General features: G+C 39.8%; 1 protein-coding gene and 1 long non-coding RNA gene across 15 annotated transcripts in view; one reads left to right on the plus strand and one right to left on the minus strand.

Moving 5' to 3' along the window:
- Positions 1-22973, plus strand: part of gramd1ba (GRAM domain containing 1Ba) — a 647360-nt gene that overhangs the window by 288382 nt on the left and 336005 nt on the right. For 13 of the 14 annotated variants that reach the window (XM_087976426.1, XM_087976430.1, XM_087976415.1 and 10 more), the window contains one exon: positions 5903-5980. The exons of the other annotated variant lie outside the window; for it this stretch is intronic. In XM_087976426.1, the coding sequence (XP_087832552.1) occupies positions 5903-5980 (78 nt within the window). The remainder of the gene's footprint in view (positions 1-5902; positions 5981-22973) is intronic. 14 annotated transcript variants of the gene reach the window in all.
- The window catches only part of LOC148142270 (uncharacterized), a 364445-nt gene that overhangs the window by 77764 nt on the left and 263708 nt on the right, over positions 1-22973 (minus strand). The window lies entirely within an intron of this gene.

Consider the following 22973-nt stretch of genomic DNA (forward strand, 5'->3'; position numbering starts at 1 on the left):
TATTCAGGCTGTCTTCCTCTTTGTCTTGCAGATAGTGAGTACATCATTCCTATTCGACAGGACGAGTGTCTGTGTGATCAGTTTCTCAACGTCTTCCTCACCATTGGTGCCATATCAAACACATCCTCCCCTTCTTGAATCTGTGTTTCTTTCTCTGGGATCTGATTGTGTTCTGTAGGCTATGTAAAAATTGTGAATCTACTTCTCTCCTTCAATATATTTTGGAGTTTTTATAACCTGCACTGTTGCAAAATGACTTTATGCCAGAGTTGCTTAGGTAAATGATATTTCTAGTAGCTATGGTATCTTGGGCATTGCTATTGTCCAAAAACTCCTGTTTACTCTCCTGCCATCTCTATTGATGTTCTTCATAATTTCTCTTGCTATGTGCGGCTAGCTTGTTGCACTGCATAGTCTCTTTAAGAGCTGTGCATATATGCATTTTGAAGGAAGTTCTGTATGCGTATAACTTGTTTATTCCTGCACAGTGTGTTTCTGATTACCTAGCGGCAACACACCTGACAGTTTAGAAAAGATGTTGATTTCTAGTCTTTCATATACATTTGTTTATGTAGTCGGTCGGTCTGTGTGTGTCTTTCTTTCTGTTTTTTGTATGTCTGTGATTTCTTTGTTGTCTAGGATTTGCTAGTCATCGCTCCATGATACCACAATGGGTTAAGGAAGAGAGATAGGCTTAGAGAACTATCTCATCTTTTATGTGGATTGAACTCATGCTGTTGGCATTACTAAGCATCAGTACCTAATCAGTGTGCTCAATGCCCCTCCTTGGATGGACTGCTTTTCTTAAAAATAAATTACTGTTACCCACATTAAAACAAAGGAACATCTACTACACACCAATGTACTGTTGTGTGATGTCACTGGGTTGATGGGTTGTTTATCCGAGACAGCTGGATATTACTACACAATCCCATGCTGTTTAGTGTGGTTTAGGTATCTGTTATTTTAGTCTACGCTTTATGCCATATAAAGTCTATTTTAATTTATTTTACACAGTAGCTTGCACTAAGTTCTCAAACACTTCAGAATTTCAAGAACTTCCTGCTTCAAATTAATGCAATAAACTACAAATGTTAAAAACACCAAGGATCATCTCCTTCTTCCCCTCTGCACCAAATTTCGATTTCCACCCAATTATAAATTTCCCATTCAGCAAACAAACAACTTAACATTGCAGTTTGTGGTTACACCATGTACTATAGTTAGCTGTGCAGCTGACTCCCACAGACTGCGGCCTGACCCATAGAGCTGAGTGTTAGTTGTTTTTTTCCTTAATGATCTCACTTTGCTACATGTATTGCTTTCAACCAAAAAGCATTGATAATTGAATCACTTCCCTGCCTTTGAAAGTGCTAATGAGCACATCACAAACTACAGCAAAATCAGTGTTTTTTAACAATTGGGAAATATCACCCAAGCGTTAAGCACACCCAAACAAAGTCTACCAATTACTTTGAATGAGTGCAGTAATCACAGCAGAACGATCCCGGTATGAAAAGCTGATTTTAACCATTGTGAAGGAATTATTCATTGAAGCAAATTTAAATAAGAGGAACAAGTTCTTTTGCCCTGGAATTCTGTCCAGAGAAAAAATATGAAATTATGACTGACTGTTCTTCATGGGAATTGTGCTGAGTGCAGATGGAACATATAGAACATAACATTACAATGCAGTACAGGCCCTTCGGCCCTCGATGTTGTACCGACCTGTGAAACTAATATGAAGCCCATCTAACCTACAATGTTCCATTACCATCCATATGTTTATCCAAAGATCATTTAAGTGCCTTTAAAGTTGGCGGGTCTACTATTGCTGCAAGCAGGGTATTCCATGCCCTTACTAGTCGGAGTAAAGAACCTATCTCTGACATCTATCACCCCTCAATTTAAAGCTATGTCCCCTCATGCTAGCCATTACCATCCGATGAAAAAAGCTCTCATTGTTCACCCTCTCTAATCCTCTGATCATCATGGAGAATGGAAAATGTATTTCCAAGGTAGAAGAAACCTCATTCAAAATAAAGTTTAATTCAATGTTAGTTCCATAATTACAATATTGGAATATAAAATCAAATGCACTTTCTTATTTAAATCAGAACTGAAAATTTCTACAATGCAGAGTATACTTGTTTATGGCCAAAGCTGACACCTAGTGGAAACTTTCATAATCACCTTCCCATCATAAATGTGGCATTTACAGAATAGTGATAATGCAATAAGCATTAATTCACATGCTGTGTGATTGCTTTTATACCAATAGACATCAATTTTGCATAAATTAAAACACTCCTGACCCTGGAGGAACTTCCTAAAGATTACGTATGGGTAGTGCCATATTTTGACACTCAGTTTTTATATTCATTATTTTTGTATGCATGCCATTAAAACAATACTAATACGTGAATAGGGAATTTCAAGAGTAGGGGGCATATTTTTAAGGTGAGAGGAGAAAGCTTTAAAAAAGACATGTGGGCAAATGCTTTACACAGAGGGTGGTTCGCGTGCGGAATGAACTTACTGAGAAAGTGGTGGATACAGGCATAGTTTAAAAGACACTCATAAGTGAATGAATAGGAAAGGTTTAGAGGAATATGGGTCAGGAGCAGGCAGATGGGTCTAATTCAGTTTGGGATTATGTTTGGTATGGACTGGTTGGTCCGAAGGGTCTGTTTCTGTGCTGTATGACTCTATGCCTCTATCTGGATTTTTGCAACAAATGAAAAGATGCTAATTATACTTGCACTTATTCACAGACCTTCTGGCTTTTTCACTTGAACATGCAGTTATCTGAGAGCTAAAACAGCTATTTTCCTCCACATCCTCGAGAATCAGTGTAAACTGGGTAATGAATCTTAATTGATGTATACAGTATAACAAGGAAGAAAAGCCAAATACTGTGGATGGTAGAAACCTGAAATAAACAGAGAAACTTAAGTCTGGTAGTATCTGTGGAGAGAGAAACAGAGTTAATGCTTCTGAGTCTGGTATAACTCTTGTTCAGAACTGCAACTGCAGGTGGGAAGACAAATAGTGAAGATGGCATAAAGATTCTGCAGAGAGACATAGATATTTAAGAGAGTGAACAAAAAATATATAAGGTCAGCAGATAATAGGAAAGACAAATGGAATATTAGCCTTTATTTCAAATAGAATGACACATTAGAAAAATAGGGAAACTCTTCCTAAAACTATACAAGACGCTAGTTAGACCACAATTGGAGTACTGTGAACAGTTTTCGTCCTTTATCTAAGGTAAGATACATTGCCATTGGAGACAGTCCAGAGAAAGTTCATTGATCGATTCTAAGTATGGAAGGACTACCTTATGAGAAAACGTAGAGCAAGTTCGGCCTGTACTCATCGGACTTTAGAAGAATGAGAGGTGATCTTATTGAAGCATTGAAAATCTCAGGGAACTCGACAGGATCGATTGTTGCCTCTTGATGGGAAGTCAAGAAGAAGGGGCATAATTTCAGTGTAATAGGTTACCCATTTAAGACAAGATGAAGAGGACTTTCTTCTCTGAAGGAATTGAATTTTAATTTTACTAAGGAATCAAAGAGTTGGGTGGTTAAGCATATTCAAGGCAGCAAAGCACAGTTGAGGATTACCAGATCAGCTATGATTTCTTGGAATGCAACACAGACTTTTCATAAAATTATAGAATCCCTACAGTGTGGAAACAGGCCATTTAGCCCAAGTCCACACCAACCTCTCCAAACAGTAACTCACCCAGACCTATTCCCCTATCCTATTAGTCTACATTTATTCCTGACTAATGCACCTAACCTACACATCCCTGACCACTATGGGAAATTTAGCATGGCCAATCCACCTAACCTGTACATCTTTGGATTAAGTGAGGAAACTGGGGTATATGGAGGAAACCCATGCAAAGACAGGGACAATGTGCAAACTCTACACAGTTGCCAGAAGTGAGAATCAAACCCAGGTTCCTGGCATTGTGAGGCAGCAGTGCTAACCACTGAGCCACTAAGCTTTGATGGTCCGAATGGCATACATCTGCTCCTACGTCTTATCGTCTGAATTCAGAGGTGCAATGGGATATTCCCCATTTACCTGAATGAATACAACTGCAAAAGCAATAAAGAAACTCTGTCCTATTCATAACAAAGCAACCTGCTTTATTGGCACCATAACTAACATTTTCAACATTCACTCTCTTCACCACTAATGAATGGAAGCAATAATGTCTACCATCTATGTGATGCAGTGCAACATCTCAACAAGTCCAATTAGATAACATCTTCCAAGTCTGTGACCTATTCCACCTGAAAGGGCAAAGGTCACAAGTACATCAGTCTTACCACTCACCATCCTGTTGTTATGAAGATGTGGATGTACTATACTTTTAAGAGAGTCAAAAGCAACAGAACTACCTGACAAGTGTTCTGAAAAAAAAGTATAATGTAACCTTTTGGTCCAGCAGTTAGGGTAGCTGGTTGCCTGGAGACAAAAACAGATTTGAATTAGGCCAATCAGTTTAAATTATACCCCCCCCGCAAAAAAAAACAAACTCCAATCCAATTTGAATTTAGTATATTGACAATCTTAAAAAGCCAGTGACAACATTTGATGCTTTGGGGTTTGAGACTGGGGAAAATTGAACAGTTGAGAGGCGAACTGCCAAGCCACCAGCATGTAAAACTGCCTGAAAGAGAGCTCTCTTAAAGGTACCTTTATCGATCAATAACCTGTGAAGCAGAATCCCGAAGAAGAAAAGAACACAGGAATACAGAGCAGAACTGAAAGCTGCCTGGTTTTGAGATAAGAAGAAGTTTTGTTTTGTAAATTTTAATTGAGATTTTTATCAGACCAGTATTGTAGAGGGGAAAGTAAAAGATAGGTTAGAGGAAGGATTTGTAAATAGTTATTAGTTAATTCCTTTCAGTTATTCTTTAAGAATAAAGTTGTTAATTTTTACCTTAAATAGTTCTTGGCTTCTTGAATTTTCACACATGGGATAAATCTTTTCTGTGTTACTGGTTTCAATTAAGCAGGAGGGTTTACCCCATGTCGTAACACTGTATTGTAACTGTATCACTGTTCCTTCACAACTGGGTCAGAATCTTGGAACTCCTCTCCTTATTGTATTGTGAATGCACCTGCACCACATGAACTGCAGTGGTTTGAGGTGTAACTTTTCACCACCCTCTCAAGGACATTTAGGTAAAAAATGGATGGTGAGCAACACCCATATCTCTAAATTGATGTAAAAAAATGGTTTCTGGTATAATTCATAGGTATCTAATGATCAAATGCTGAAAATTCATGACATTTCATATATTTGAATTTTGACTTTCTTTGTGAGGTACAGGTAAAATAAGTCTGGAGGACCAGAACAGTCCAGACAATAATTTGCTGACTCTTTCTTTAATTGTGCATGTGCAGTCACTGAAAGTTGCTTAAATAATTGTGAACATGGATGGATAACCTTGTTGTCACTTTTACTGCACAATCTTGACCTACATAGTCAAGCCTTTCAATCAGTCAAAAATGGCTAACAATTGGTAAATTAATTGACAAATAAATGATTGTATTGAAACGGGGTAATTCTACCAAATTAGACCTCAGTATTGCCAAATATTAAGGATTAATAGCACATTTCTGATATAAAGTGTACAATCATATGAGTTAATAGGTGCAGGTGACACATGTAAGTAATTTGTACCTCTGGTAGCAGAACTGCTGATAGATTACGTTTCTCGATAAATTGGAGGTTAAATCTAACAATTGTGGAAAAGAATCTCGCAGTCATGTAAAAGCAAGTTTGAATAATACAACTATAACTGTACCAAACTTTAAATTGCCGTTACTTTTAACGTTACTAAGCTAACAACAATTCTTTTTCAATCTTCAGCAGCCAGCAGAGTAGCCAACAAAGCAGCCATGATGATGACTCTTCTCGGTTCCTGACTCCATACATACGAGAGGAAAGGTAACTGATAGTTCAAGAGCAATGATTAAATTTAATTACACTGACATCTGTGCACTCAATGGCCTTGGCCAGCAATAGCTGCATCTTCTCTATACTTTATAAAGCAATCATTTACTGTAACCACTTGATGGCAGTACTTGAATTGTATAGATTTTAGTGTCCACAATATCTCTTGAAATTCTGTCATTTTTGAATGTCAAAGGAAATATTAGATGTATTCTTGGTAAGGTCTTAATTTTATTAAAGCATTTTTGTGTTCTTAATTGTTACATTCTTAAAAAATTAGTGTTGCAGTATTTCTTTGGTAATTTCTCTGCACACACTGAGTATAGGTTTATAAGTTACTCATCATTGGATAAATTCACGCAATTTGAATTTTGACATTGAAGTCACTTTAAGTACATGGAAGAAGAAATAACCTGTAATTTTAGAATGATCAATAATTTTTAAAGGTCTTATAATAAAAACAAATTGACAGATATATCAGCTATATGAAAAAAAGTGTGGAATTGGTTGAGGAAGATAAACACACTCCTAATATTTGAAAACTGGTAATTTGCTTTGCTTTTCATTTCACAGTTAGAAAGGACCTTGTCCCTGACTGGTTGGTAAATTGAGTTCTGTGGTCTGATTTCACTTCATTTGCAGGTCACTGCTTATATTAAGGTCACCTGTTAAATTTATCAGGGATGTAAGGAGTTTCATTTCCTTACATGGACATTTTGTAGCACTAATCAATTGTTCTATAAGTTTAGATGTAAAGACTTACTTGATTAGAAAAAAAGTTTTTTTTTTAGTCGGAATACCAGTAAAGCTAAGAAAGCTTAAAAAACTGAACCCAAAATAAATTACCTAGCATTAGATGACGAGTTGGCTGTGGTAGTTGGATGAACTAGATTAAAAGGTTTGACAAAAGGTGAGCAATGGCCATGTTTTAAAGACACATTTTGTAGTTTTCAACAGTATTTCATTAAGAAGAAAAGCTCCATGGAAAGAGATCCACTCGTGCTTACTACTGAAAACATTGAACAATCGTATTAGTTTAAAGGAAGGGACTGACATGTGACCAGAGAGTGTCGTACTGTAAACCTGAGGGTGAACAGAATTTTAGACAACAGCCGAGACTCCCAAACTAATATGACTGAAATGTGTAATTCAGTAATTAATTAGTTTGTGAAAGCATTTTTATCATCTGTTGAAATATAATTTTGATTTCTTTATTTATTTGAGGGCTAAAAATGCTATGAAATTGATCTATTTTGAATTCCAATTCATTAGATAAAGGATTCTAATCAACATGAGGAAAATTCTAATAATGCAACCTTTGGTCTTTAGGATTCAGGTAGACATAAGATGTGTGAGGTTAGTTTTGAACTTGTATAGTTGTGTGCCATTCGTTTTAATGATACCTAGAAGTTTCTTCCCCCCAAAAATAATAATTTAAATCAAAATGCTGTGCCCCTCCTCTTGCTCCCCACCCCCCAGGATCCAGGACTGTGTGTCTATGTCTAAACTGGGACACAAGAATCCATCTTAGCTATTGGAGAGCTTTTTTTTAATCTATAAGGTAACTGTCATTTCAATTACAGGAAAGCACTGAAACAAACATCATTTTGGTTTAAGAATTGTAGTGCACAGGCAGAGATCACAAGAAAGAAATGATGAGGTTGGCTGAGGAGAAGAGGTAAACATTAAAGCCTGTGTATTTTGTTTTCTGGCCAGTGACTTATTCACATTAATGAATAAGAAGAGGTTGAAGAATGTAAATATTAATTGTAAATCCCTTATTATACTGTAGATGTAACTGTATTTTGATCATCTTAGTTATCTCTCTAATGTTAACTCAACACTAGTCAGAATTAATTTAAAATCTTTGCATTTCCCAGATAGTACTTGATAATTTCAAGGATGGACTATTGAGAATTGCAAATCTGCAGTAGAACTACAGCATTACTTTAAATTGTTACTGTTAGCAGTTAATTATTCTGATTTTCCTACAATAATAATTCTTGAATTGGGTGGCTGAAACTTTGAAAATTCTAAATGCTTGATAACTAACTGAGTGATAATGGTATAGCTTCTCGTTGTCTAATTTCAAACCCAAATTCTTAGTTCTAAAGTAGTGTGCTATAATTGGTTTGGAAAGTAGTGAATGAAGATTGAAACTTGAGATTATATTTTCGATCAGTTGCTAAACATCAACATTTCATAACTGCACTGCAGCAGGATGTGGGTTCTCTGCTGTTGATGTGATAGAAATGCTCTCTCTACATTCAACTTCCGAGCCTGTGCTAACATTAACTTAAAGGGACGTTATCAGAAAAAAATGCTCATCACACTTATTTTTCCTCAGTACGCAAATGCACAGGGTAATAACCTGAATTGTAATGAAAATTGTCATGTCATCACTGTATAATGCCACAATAAATGAAAAAGGTAAATAGAACTTTTAAAAATAAAAGGATTTGCTTAATACCTATTCAGGAAGTCTGGGTCATTTAACTGAGGACCAGCTGATTCAAATACTTTTATAACTTTCTAACATACTCTGTGATACAGGGAATAATAAGATAAATGGCATTATCTGTACTGTCTAAATCGATATAAAATAAAATCTTATGAGGGGACACTTCTTAAGAAGAACATATTTTGCTGTTTGTGTGTGCCATTTATGTCAAGTGTCACAAGGTCATATCCATTCTTAAGAATAATCATTTATGCACCAAAGGAAAAGTTACCTAAATTCCAGTTTATAGGAGCTGATGGGATTGGAACTGAGGAGCTAAAAATTGTGGAAATTGACAGTACATGAGGAAGTTGGCTGCAAGCTATCACCTTCCACACTTAACTGCTTCTTGTTAGGCTGTGTGTAACTCTCTTTGACGAAGAGTAGTTGTCAATTTTAATGTGCTATTGTGTCAACTATAATATTAATATAGTCTTTGGAATTTAACTTTAGGTCTGTGCATTTCGCAAGTTTCCTGCAACTCATCACTGAAAACAAGCTGAGGACACAATACCAGTTGAGGGGCCAAAGATATGATAGGACAAGATGCCAATAAATCTAGAAACCTCACAACTGCTTTCTTGCTTAGCGGTATGAACGGCTTAACTTTGGAGCTCTTATCCGCCAATTAATCTGTAGAGGGACACAGCTCAATAATATACTGCATTCTTTGAGTCTCCCCACAAGTGCATAATGTATTTGTACTGAGGCTTCAGTGGTAGAGGCTTGTTGTGCAAGAGTTCTGGCTTGTCCCAAATCTGTTTAAGCAAGAAGCATGTATATGGTGATAGTTCAAAGCCTGTCATTCAACAGATGAGGTTTTCCACAATTAACTTTTTATTGAGTCCTTATGTTTTCTTTTCCTACACCTAAAGGATGCCTGCTGATAGATCTTCCTCAGGAAAGTTGCATCATATGGAGCATTGAGATAGAAGGCAAGCAGCAGGTGGATTTAACAGGTCATAATGGAGTTGTAAATGAGGTGTGGCATGGGTGGTTTCAACCAGCTTTTGGGCTTTTTGACAACCCTGTACCTTTTCTTAATTATTCTTCGCCTTGCAAAGTAGACCTATTGGCTGGCTGCTGGAAGTCAAGGGAGACCAGCTAAAAAGTTGGGCAATGAAATAAGTACCTCAACTGATACCCAGCACCTTCCAAACCAATGACTTAAACTTCCTAGAAGGGCAGGGGTCAGCAAATAAATAGGAACACCACCACCCCCAATTTCCCCTCCAAGTCCTGCATCATCTTGACTTAGAACTATATCACTGTTCTGTCAATGTTACTGGGTCACAATCCTAGATCTCTCTTTGTAACCCTAAGATCTGCAGTATTTGAAGAAAACAGGTCACCACCAGCTTTGCCAGAGCAAGTAGAGATGGGCAGTAAATGCTGGCCAATAAATCAAACCCCTGTAGAGTCATGGTGTCATATAGCACAGAAACAGACTCTTCAGTCGAACTCTTCCATGCTGACTAATTTTCTCAAATTAAACAGTCCTACTTGCCTGCCTTTGGCCCATATTCTTCTAAACCTTTCATATTTATGTACCTATTCAGTTGTCTTCTAAACGTTGTGACTATACCTGCATCCATCACTTTCCTGAGCAATTCATTCCATGTATAACCACCCCTTTGTGTGAAAACATCGCCCCTCAGGTCCCTTTTAAATCTTTCTCCTCTCACCTTAAAAATATGCCTCCTAATTTTGCACTCCCCCACCCTAGGGAAAATACCTTTGCTATTCACCTTATCTGTGTCCCTCAAGATTTTCTATACCTCAGTGAGGTCACCTCTCAACCCCCTATGCTCCAGTGAAAAAAGTCCTAGCTTATCCAGCCTCTCCTTATAACTCAACCCTCCAGTCCCAGCAACATCCTGGTTCTTTTTTTCTGAACCCTCTCCAATTTAATAATACCTTTCTTATAGCATGGAGACCAGAACTATACAGAAGTGCCTCTCCCCCACCCAATACCCTGTCCAACATCAACATGACGTCCTTACTCCCTTACTCAGTGATCTAAGCAGTGACGTCAAACATGCCAAATGCCTTGTTAACCACTCTGTCTACATGAATATAATGTCTGACAGTCATTGTACTGAAGGAAGGTGAGGTTATCATTTTATAAATGCACCCACTTTTGATTGAGAAAAATACAAAGTTTCATTAAATAGTTGTGCAAATCTGAACATTATAATTTGTCTCCTGGTTCACCAGTCACAAATACATAGATGATCACTTTATAGACCTTTGAAATAAAGCACAAATTATGTTGTACTTTCTTATATTTTCTGCCCTAATGGTTTCTGCCTAAATCAAATAGACTGCGTTTAAGATATTTGCCATTTTGATATAACTCATCCTTTCAGCTGTAGAATATTGTTGACAAGGGTTTGATAAGCACTTTGAAAGTTATAAGTTTTGATTTTAAAAAAGTTGCACTGCTCTTACTTCTCCTGCAATGTCCTATGGATGTCAGCATCACACCAAGTCACCTTCTTCTATCAAGCATTTCATCAGATTGTCTTCTCAGAACAATATCTCAGTAAATTCTAACCAGTGTACATTGATGTTCATTGGTATTTCTCACCCATTTTCAAAATCCTGCTAGTTACAATTGACCAGGCACTGAACTAGACCAGCCATATACACAATGTGGCTTCAAAAGCAGGTCAGAAGCTCCCAGTTGATTATCCAGATGTTTAAAACTATTTTAACTCTTCTGTTTGAAGAGATACCATTGCTTCAGAAGCTGAATTTTAAAATGCTTACAGTATCTCACAGTGCTGACAAGATATGTGCACAGAGCATTGTACGAAGCTGCAGTATTGTTATTTGAATTTCACAATAAATATTATTCGCAGTAAACTTAAAACAGTTTTATTTTCAAAAACATGACAAAAGAAAACACTGCTTTGTATATTGGAGGAGTAGAAAAGCCACACGGCCTGTTGGCATTTCCTTTGAGTTTTTCAATGAAGTCAGTGGTTCTTTCAAAGTTTTTTGATAATAGGTGGCAAAACCTATTTATGTTTCAAGTGCTCCACAAAGTTTTAAAGCTTTTTGGTAACTTTTATGTTTATACCAGTTGTCGAAAATTACATCATACATTTAGTCAGTGACTGTGGTAACCTGTAAACAGAACCTTGAAACTACTTTCTCGCAGATTTTTCTGTCTTTTTAATTAAATTTTGTTAAGCTTTTATTATTATGAAATTAGATTATCTGTTCATCATCAGTTTAGTGTTTGTAGGAATATGATATTTGGACATTAGTTGCTGTGTTTCTGGCATTAGAACAGTGATTACACTTCAGCTACACTGTAGGCATGCCCACAGTGCTGTTCATGAGAAAGTGTCAAGACTTTAGCACTGGGATAGTGAAGGAATGGTGATATGTTTCCAAATCAGAATGGTGAGTGGCTTGGACAGAACTTGTAGGTTATGGTGTTTACATGTATTTACTGCTCTTGTCCTTTGAGATTGTAATGGCTGTCTGTATGGAAGGTGCAAAGGTGAATTTCTGCAGGGCATCTTATAAGCCGCTACTCTGTGTAAGTGGTGAAGAGAGTGAACAGCTGTGAATGTCGTGCCAGTTAAGCAGTCTGCTTTGCCCTGGATGGTGTCAAGCTTTTTGAATGTTGTGGAGCTGCACTCATCCAGGCAAGTGGGGGAATATTCTGTCACACTCCTGATTGATGCCTTGTAGATGGTGAGCAGGCTTTTGGAGTTCAGGAATTAGGAGGTGAGTTCACTGCAGCATTCCTAGCCTCTGACCTGCTCTTGAAGGCACAGCGTGCATATGGCTGGTCCAGTTCACTGTCTGGTCAATTGTGACTTTCGGGAATTTGAGAGTGAGTGATTTATTTCGAGAAATGCCAATGAATATCGATTTACATTGGTTAGATTCTCATTTGTCAAGGTGGTCATTATCTGGCACTTAAGGCATTTGCCAATTGTCCACAAGCCTGGATATTATCTGAGTTTTGCTGAATTTGGACATGGATTGCTTCTGGATTTGAGGAGTAGTAAGTGGTGCTAAACATCATGCAATCATCAGGGAAGATCCTCATTTCCTTCCTTTATGATGGAGAGAAGCCACTGTTAATACATTGGAAGATAGTTGGACCTTGGGATATCTCAGAGCAATGTCCTGCAGTGATGTCCTGGAGCTGAGATGGCTGACTGCAACAACCACAAGTACCTTGCATTTTGCTAAATATGATACCAACTAGCGGTAAGTTTTCCCCTGATTCTCAGTTGGTTTTGCTTAGACTCCTTGACGTCACACTTGGTGAAATGGCATGATGTCAAGGGCGGTCATTCTCACCTCACCTCTGGAATTCAACTTTTTTTTGTTGATGTTTGAAACATTGCTTGAGTGGCCCTTACAGAATCTAAACCAATCAAAAGGTAGATGGTGAGCCAAAGAAGATGATTTTGGGAATAGCTTTGGTTCAGTTGAGCATTTTTGCATGTGTGTGCATACAAACCTTGCTCCAGAGATTTCAGCTGATAATCTGTTTCCTGAATTCAGTACTGAGACAGTGTTATAGTCTGGGAGGCGTCAACCACAGCAGCGTGGTCCAGAATGCTGTTCAAGTGGGGGAGTGAAGGGAAGTATGGTACTAATAGCGGATAGCAGAGGGAGGGGAGTAGATACTGGTCACTGTAGCAAAAGCTAGTAAAATTGGAGAGCCCTGTAGGCTGTGTTGCCTACCTGGTACCAATGCTCAGGACATCTTGTCTGAACTGTAGAGATGCTTGGAGTAGAAGGGGAAGAATCCAGTTAACATGATCAACATAGGTACCAATGACATAAATTACACTAGGAAACTGGTTCTGCTGAAGGATTACGAGCAGCTTGGGTTCAATTCAAATACAGAATTACAAAGGTAATTATTTCTATGTTATGACCTGAGCCAGATTCAGATTGATTTAGGACAAATAAGATCAAAGAGGCAAATGTATGGCTCAAAAATTGTTTTGAGAGGACTGGATTTCAATTAATGGGGCACCAGTGCTGGGAAGGAGAGAGCTGATCCGATGGAATAGGTTTCATTTGAACCATGCTGGTTATACATTATAACTAGAGTTTTGCATGAGGTTTTAAACTAATTACTTAGGTATGAGGGAGTCCTGTGCTTTGTTTCTCTACATCATTTCTCAACAATTTAGAAACTTTTCTCATTTGCTTTGCATAAAAGTTAGCTTTAGAGGGATGGCAGTGAAGGCAGTGCAATGTTCCTCCTGCAACATGTATGAGGTGAGGGATGCCATCGACGTCCCTGCCGATTACACTTGCAGGAAGTGCACCCATCTCCAGCTCCTCCAAGACCGTGTTAGGGAACTGGAGCTGGAGTTGGATGAACTTCGGATCATTCGGGAGGCAGAGGGGGTCATAGATCAGAGTTATAGGGAAGTAGTAACTCCAAAGATGGCAGATAGATGGGTGACAGTGAGGGGGACTGGGAGGAAGCAGCCAGTGCAGGGTCCCCCTGCGGCCATTCCCCTCAAGAACAAGTATACCGTTTTGGATACTTGTGGGGGGGATGACTTACCAGGGGTAAGTAACGGGGCTCAGGTCTCTGGCACGGAGCCTGTCCCCGTTACTCAGAAGGGAAGGGTGAAGAAGAGCAGAGCAGTAGTAATTGGGGACTCGATAGTTAGGGGCACAGATAGGCGGTTTTGTGGGAACGAGAGAGACTCACGATTGGTATGTTGCCTCCCAGGTGCAAGGGTACGTGATGTCTCTGATCGTGTTTTCCGGGTCCTGGAGGGGGAGGGGGAGCAGCCCGAAGTCGTGGTCCATATTGGCACCAACGACATAGGTAGGAGGAGTGCCGAGGATGTTAGACAGACTTTCAGGGAGCTAGGTTGGAAGCTCAGAGTTAGAACGAACAGAGTTGTTGTCTCTGGTTTGTTACCCGTGCCACGTGATAGAGATTCGAGGAATAGGGAAAGAGAACACTTAAATGCGTGGCTACAGGGATGGTGCAGGAGGGAGGGATTCCGGTTTTTGGATAACTGGGGTTCTTTCTGGGGACGGTGGGACCTCTATAAACAGGATGGTCTACACCTGAACCTGAGGGGCACCAGTATCCTTGGGGGGAGGTTTGCTAGTGCTCTTGGGGGGGGTTTAAACTAACTCTGCAGGGGCATGGGAACCCAGATTGTAGCTTCAGGGTGCAGGGCCTGGAGTGTAGGGAGGTTAGGAACATGGCATCAATTTCCAAGGAGGGTGTCTGTAAACAGGAAAGTGGCTTGAAGTGTGTATACTTCAATGCAAGAAGTATACGAAATAAGGTAGGTGAACTTGCAGCGTGGGTTGGTACCTGGGACTTCGATGTTGTGGCTATTACGGAGACATGGCTAGAACAGGGACAGGATTGGCTGTTGCAGGTTCCAGGATTTAAATGTTTTAGTAGGGTCAGAGGTGGGGATAAAAGAGGGGGAGGTGTGGCATTGCTTGTCAAAGATAGTATTACAGTGGTGGAAAGGACGATGGATGAGGACTTGCCATCTGAGGTAGTTTGGGCTGAGGTTCGGAATAGGAAAGGTGAGGTCACCCTGTTAGGAGTCTTTTACAGGCCTCCCAATAGTCCTAGAAACGTAGAAGAAAGGATAGGGAAGGTGATTCAGGAGATGAGTGACAGTAATAGGGTGGTGGTTATGGGGGACTTTAACTTTCCTGATATTGATTGGGAAAGCTATAGCTCAAGTTCGTTAGATGGGTCAGTGTTTGTTCAATGTGTGCAGGAGAGTTTCCTGACACAATATGTAGACAGGCCAACAAGAGGTGAGGCCATACTGGATTTGGTTCTGGGTAACGAACCAGGCCAGGTGTTAGAATTAGAGGTAGGTGAGCACTTTGGGGATAGTGACCATAATTCGGTGATTTTTACTCTCGTGATGGAGAGGGATAAGTGTGTACTACAGGGCAAGAGTTATAGCTGGGGTCAGGGAAATTATGATGCGGTGAGGCATGACTTAGGATGTGTGGCTTGGAAAAGTAGACTCCAAGGCAAGAGTGTAAATGATATGTGGAGCTTGTTCAAGGAGCAACTATTGAGTGTCCTTGATAATTATGTACCTGTCAGGCAGGGAGGAAAGGGTCGTGCGAGGGAGCCGTGGTTTAATAAGGAATTGGAATCCCTTGTTAAATGGAAGAGGGCGGCCTATCTCAAGATGAGACGTGAAGGTTCAATTGGGGCGATTGAGAGTTATAGGGTAGCCAGGAAGGACCTGAAGAGAGAGCTAAGAGCAGCAAGGAGGGGACATGAAAGGTCCTTAGTCGGTAGGATTAGGGAAAACCCTAAGACTTTCTATAGGTATGTTAGGAATAAAAGAATGACTAGGGTAGGAATAGGTCCAGTCAAGGATAGTAGTGGGAAGTTGCGTGTGGAGGCGGAAGAGATTGGGGAGACACTGAATGAATACTTTTCTTCAGTATTTACTCAGGAACAGGGCATTGTCGTCGATGTGAATACTGAGTCACAAATAAGTAGAATGGATGGCTTTGAGGTATGTAGAGAAGAGGTGTTGGAAATCCTGGAAAAGGTGAAAATAGATAAGTCCCCTGGGCCTGATGGCATTTATCCTAGGATTCTCTGGGAAGCAAGGGAGGAGATTGCAGAGCCATTGGCCTTGATTTTTATGTCCTCTTTGTCTACAGGAGTAGTGCCAGAAGACTGGAGGATAGCAAATGTGGTTCCCTTGTTCAAAAAGGGGAGTAGGGATAACCCTAGTAACTATAGGCCGGTGAGTCTCACTTCTGTTGTGGGCAAAGTCTTAGAGAGAATTGTAAGGGATAGGATTTATGCACATCTGGATAGGAATAATGTGATCAAGGATAGTCAGCATGGTTTTGTGAAGGGCAGGTCGTGCCTCACAAACCTTATTGAATTCTTTGAAAAGGTGACGAAGGAGGTTGATGAGGGGAAAGCGGTAGATGTGGTATATATGGATTTTAGTAAGGCGTTTGATAAGGTTCCCCATGGTAGGCTACTGCAGAAAATACGGAGGTATGGCATTGAGGGTGAGTTGGAGGTTTGGATTAGGAATTGGCTGGATGGAAGAAGACAGAGGGTAGTAGTTGATGGCAAAGTTTCTTCATGGAGTGCCGTCACTAGCGGTGTTCCGCAAGGATCTGTTTTGGGACCATTGCTGTTTGTCATTTTTATAAATGACCTGGAAGAGGGGTTAGAAGGTTGGGTGAGCAAGTTTGCGGATGATACGAAAGTCGGAGGAGTTGTTGACAGTGAGGAAGGATGTGGCAGGTTACAGCAGGATATAGAGAAGCTGCAGAGCTGGGCAGAAAGGTGGCAAATGGAATTCAATGTAGCTAAATGTGAGGTGATTCACTTTGGGAAGAATAACAAAAAGATGGGGTACTGGGCTAATGGTCGGATACTTGGTAGTGTGGATGAGCAGAGGGATCTTGGTGTCCATGTACACAGATCTCTGAAAGTTGCCACCCAGGTAAATAGTGCGGTGAGGAAGGCATATGGCGTACTGGCTTTTATTGGTAGAGGAATTGAGTTCCGGAGTCCTGAGGTCATGATGCAGTTGTATAAAACTCTGGTGCGGCCGCATCTGGAATATTGTGTGCAGTTTTGGTCGCCATACTATAGGAAGGATGTGGAGGCACTGGAACGGGTGCAGAGGAGGTTTACCAGGATGTTGCCTGGTATGGAAGGAAGATCGTATGAGGATAGACTGAGACACTTGGGGCTGTTTTCATTAGAGAAAAGAAGGTTTAGGGGTGACTTGATTGAGGTGTACAAGATGATTAGGGGGTTAGATAGGGTTGACAGTGTGAACCTTTTCCCGCGTATGGAGTCGGGTATTACAAGGGGGCATAGCTTTAAATTAAGGGGGGGGTAGATATAGGACTGAAGTTAGGGGTAGGTTCTTCACTCAGCGAGTCGTAAGTTCATGGAATGCCCTGCCAGCAGCAGTGGTGGACTCTCCCTCTTTATGGGCATTTAAGCGGGCATTGGATAGGTATATGGAGGATAGTGGGTTAGTATAGGTTAGGTGGGCTTGGATCGGCGCAACATCGAGGGCCAAAGGGCCTGTACTGCGCTGTATTCTTCTATTCTATTCTATTCTATTCTATTCTATATCTTCATAGCTTGTTCCCATCCTGTCCTTCTACTTCCCTGATTGCATTATTTGCTTCTCTGACATTGTTTTGTTTATTGGTAGAGTGCTTGGAAACAATGGTGGGCACTTTTTCTGCCATTACATCCTCTGCTTTGCCATTCCAAAATCAGTGTACCTTTTCATGAATCAGAAAAAAATCTTGGCTTTCCATCCAGCAAATCACAAAATTTAATTTATTTGTATTTTTAGAAGTTACCCAAGCTGGTTCTATACCTCTTGTTTCAATACAATCCCGTAATTCTATCAACCCCATTTTCCTTTTTGCTAATGTCCATTTCTTAATTATTGGCACTGGAAAGAATTGAAACTATTTTGCTGACAACAGAAATGCTAGATATAATCAGATTTTTGTGTGCCCAGTTATTTAAATTCTCAAAGGAATAGGCCACCTGAAGAAAGAATTATTGTTTATCCCTTATTCCTTCCCTGTTAATGTTTGTAAAGCTTGTAAATAATGTTAACAGTTCAATTTAAAAGAAAATTTGTGAACAAATGTTTTTGGTGCAAATTGCATTTATTCATTTTATTGTGATAACCATCTCTGAGGATCAAAGATTCTGATTTAGTAACTGAAGAGTTATTATGTTGCAAGAAATAACATACCTCAGTGTTTGGATATTGCATTGAAGATTATTTGACTCTTGAAATCCATATTCATATGGAAGGGGAAGCTTTATTGTTTTAACTATGATACCACTGAACACCTTGATTAATTTATTTACTTGTAATTTGTTGAGAGACATCTATTATCCCTTGATATCCACTTTGGTTTGAGCTCTGTTCACCGTTTATTCTAGTATAGTACTAGAAAGCTAGCCTGTGTTCTGTAAATTGCTAGATAGCTGGGACATTAACGCTTCTTAAATCTGCGTCATGTTTCAGTATTCTTTTCTCCAGAGATTTCAAAGTACATGAGAGTGTAAACACGATTTATGGATAGATCCATTATTTATGTAATGCTTTTGTTTTATTCTTCTGTTTGAGAAATATATCCATAGGAAAAAGCTTGCAAATGTTGGATATGGGATCACAAAAGCCGCAAATCATATATTCGATGAAATATTATATTTTGAGAGAGGACAAATGAAGAGGATATTTACTACTTTATATTCTGAGGAATTATTGTCAAAATTTCTGAGTGCAGTTAACGGTTATGTCTATTTTTAATGCAACTACTACTACATGCTGCTGATTCCACTGCCTTTGGAGGAAGATAGCTCCAATGACTCAGGACCCTGTGGGTGAAGTAAAATTTCTACCCATCTCTCTTAAATGGTCAATTATTTCTTTTTAACAGTTAATCTTAGTTTTAGATTCACTCGAAAGATGAAACGTCCTTTCCATGTCGGCCCTGTCACGACCCATCTGTCAAGGAACATCTTAAATGTTTCTATCAAGTCAAGTTTTATTTTTCTAAATCCCAAATGGATACAAGTTTAGCCTTTCTAAAAAGCTTTAAACTTTCTTTTTAAGACAGCCACCCAAACTCAGTATTAGTATAGTAAAAATATTTAAGGAAACATGGAAAAATCATTGGAAGTGGTTCAGATGAGTTCTGCTATGAATTGGTAAGATCACACCTTGAATATCAATTTCCTATATAACTGAAGCATAACCTCCCTTTTTTATACTCAGTTATCCAGTTTTCTATTCAGCTCCCCATGTAATGAATGACAATATTGTTTTAGTTTTTGGAATTATTTCCTGACCTGAGTGCTGGGTTTTTTTGACTCATGAACCAAGACCACCATGTTCTTCTGCATCTCAGGGCCCTGATATCTCTCACCATTTAGATAATGTGCTTTGTTTAATCCTTCTATTCAAAATGGTGAATTTCCATATTCCTACATTGTGCTCCATTTGTTAGATCTTTGCCTACTCAGCTATATCACTCTGTAGCCTCGTTATGTCTTCTTTACAATTTACTTTGACTGAATTTGTGCAATCAGCAAACTTAGAGACCATACAATTAGTCACTCCATCCAAATCATTTATATAATCTCTGAAGAAGTTGAAGCTCCAGTATGAACCCAGTGGCACACTACCCATTATGGATGTGAGTTTGCTCGCTGAGCTGGAAGGTTTGTTTTCAGACGTTACTAGGTAATATCATCAGTGAGCTTCCAGTGAAGCACTGGTGTTGGTGACCTGCTTTCTATTTATGTGTTTAGGTTTCCTTGGGTTGGTGTTATCATTTTGTTTGTACTTTTTCTCAGCAGGTGGTAAGTGGGGTCCGAGTCGATGTGTTTCTTGATAGAGTTCGGATTGGAATGCCATGCTTCTAGGAATTCTCATGCGTGTCTCAGTTTGTCTTGTCCTGGGATGGATGTGTTGTCCCAGTCGAAGTGGTGTCCTCCTTCATCTGTATGCTAGGATATATGTATGTATGTAGTCCAAACAAACACGACATTGGACAAACTGGCAGAAAACTAGCCATCAGGATACATGAACATCAGCTAGCCAAAAAAAGACATGACCCACTTTCACTGGTATCCTTACATACAGATGAAGGAGGACACCACATCGACTGAGACAACACATCCAGCCTAGGTCAAGCCAAACAGAGAAATGCATGAGAATTCTAGAAGCATGGCATTCCAACTAGAATTCTATCAACAAACATATGGACTTGGACCCCATTTACCACCCCCTGAGAAAAAGAACAGGAAATGACATCACCAACCCAAGGAAACCTAAGCATATAAATAAAAAATAGGTCACTAACACCAGTGCTTCACTGGGGGCTCACTGATGATGTTACCTAGTATGGTGATGAAACGTCTGAAAATGAACCTTCCAGCTCAGCAAGCAAACGTACATCCAGAACCTTAACCTGAGCTACAAATCTTCTCAAAATTCGCTAACTATTCAATATATCTTGCGAACCAGAAAATGACACATGTATGCCCACTCTCTGCAGAGAAAGCAGAGTTAATGTTTTGGGTCCAGTGACTTTTTTCAGTTCTGCTAGATGATGGCAGATCTGCTGAGTTTTCCAGCAATTTCTGTTTTTGTTTCTGATTTCCAATATCTGCAGTTTTTTTTTAATGCCTACTCTCGGTTTCTGTTAGCTAACTTGTCATCTGTCCTTGCTGATATGTTCCTCCTGTAACATGAGCGTTTTAATCTTTCAAGCGACACCTTATCAAATGCCTTCTGAAAACCTACAGTACATTTACCAGTTCATCTTATCCACATTATTTCTTTAAAGAACTCCCTTTTATTGGTCAAACATGATTTTTCTTTCAAAGCTAAGTTGACTCTGCCTGATGACCTCAAAATTTTCACTGTGCCCTCCCATAGCATCTTTAGTAATAGTTTCTAATGTCTTCACTACCATGTGTGTTAATCTAACTGGCCTAGAGTTTCCTGCTTTGTGTCTCCCTCTCTTTTTGAGTAAAAACATTAACATTGGTTGTTTTGAAATCTAATGGAACCTTCCCAAAATCCAAGGAGTTTGAAAAATTAAAAACCAGTGCATCAATTAACTCAGTAATCACTTCTTCATGACCCAAAGGTGAAGTCCATCAGATTCCACAGACTTTTAGCTCGCAGTTCCAACAATGCTCAGTATCACTTCTTTTTCGTTAGCAATTTTCTTGAGTTCCTCTCTGCTTTCCATTTATTGATTTACAGTGGTTTCTTGGGATGTTACTGGTATTCGTTTAAAGACAAATCTCCTTTTATATTATTTATTCTCCACACTCACTTTCAAAAGGACTAATTCTCATTTCGACTCTTTTCTTTATTAACATTGAAAAAATGTGTTACTATTTCGCTTTTTGTTTCTAGTTTGTATTCTAATTAAAGAATTTTCTTTTTTTTGGTCATTCTTTTCTTTTCATTCTGTTTCTGACCAATCTTGTGATTTTACTCTGATCTTTGCGCAATTCTATGTTTTTATTTAAGTTTGATATTTAACTTTTGTTGTTGACCACAGAGGAAATGAACATTTTTTCCTCTAAGGGGTAGGGGGAGCAGCCCGAAGTCGTGGTCCACATTGGCACTAACGACATCGGTAGGAGGAGGGCTGAGGATGTTAGACAGGCTTTCAGGGAGCTAGGTTGGAAGCTCAGAATTAGAACAAACAGAGTTGTTGTCTCTGGTTTGTTACCCGTGCCACGTGATAGAGAGTCGAGGAATAGGGAGAGAGAACAGTTAAATGCGTGGCTACAGGGATGGTGCAGGAGAGAGGGATTCCGGTATCTGGATAACTGGGGTTCTTTCTGGGGAAGGTGGGACCTCTATAAACAGGATGGTCTATACCTAAACCTGAGGGGCACCAGTATCCTTGGGGGGAGGTTTGCTAGTGCTCTTTGGGGGGGGGGGGGTTTAAACTAACTCTGCAGGGGCATGGGAACCTTGACTGTAGCTTTAGGGTGCAGGACCTGGAGTGTCGGGAGGTTAGGAACATGGCATCAATCTCAAAGGAAGGTGCCTGTAAACAGGAAAGTGGCTTGAAGTGTGTATACTTCAATGCAAGAAGTATACGAAATAAGGTAGGTGAACTTTCAGCGTGGGTTGGTACCTGGGATTTCGATGTTGTGGCTATTACGGAGACATGGGTAGAAAAGAGACAGGATTGGCTGTTGCAGGTTCCAGGGTTTAAATGTTTTAGTAGGGTCAGAGGGGGAGGTGTGGCATTGCTTGTCAAAGATAGTATTACAGCGGTGGAAAGGACGATGGATGAAGACTCGCCATCTGAGGTAGTTTGGGCTGAGGTTAGGAATAGGAAAGGTGAGGTCACCCTGTTAGGAGCTTTCTATAGGCCTCCTAATAGTCCTAGAGACGTAGAAGAAAGGATTGCGAGGATGATTCAGGAGAAGAGTGAAAGTAATAGGGTGGTTGTTATGGGGGACTTTAACTTTCCAGATATTGACTGGGAAAGCTATAGCTCGCGTTCGTTAGATGGGTCGGTGTTTGTCCAATGTGTGCAGGAGGGTTTCCTGACACAATATGTAGACAGGCCAACAAGAGGTGAGGCCATACCGGATTTGGTTCTGGGCAACGAACCAGGCCAGGTGTTAGAATTGGAGGTAGGTGAGCACTTTGGGGACAGTGACCACAATTCGGTGACTTTTACTCTCGTGATGGAGAGGGATAAGTGTGCACTGCAGGGCAAGAGTTATAGCTGGGGGCAGGGAAATTATGATCCGGTGAGGCACGACTTAGGATGCGTGGCTTGGAAAAGTAGGCTTCAAGGCAAGGGCGCAATTGATATGTGGAGCTTGTTCAAGGAGCAACTATTGAGTGTCCTTGATAAGTATGTACCTGTCAGGCAGGGAGGAAAGGGTCGTGTGAGGGAGCCGTGGTTTAATAA

Source organism: Chiloscyllium plagiosum, unplaced genomic scaffold, assembly GCF_037043375.1.
Source record: "Chiloscyllium plagiosum isolate Xiang-an unplaced genomic scaffold, Cpla_swu_hap1 HiC_scaffold_29, whole genome shotgun sequence".
Taxonomy (NCBI): domain Eukaryota; kingdom Metazoa; phylum Chordata; class Chondrichthyes; order Orectolobiformes; family Hemiscylliidae; genus Chiloscyllium; species Chiloscyllium plagiosum.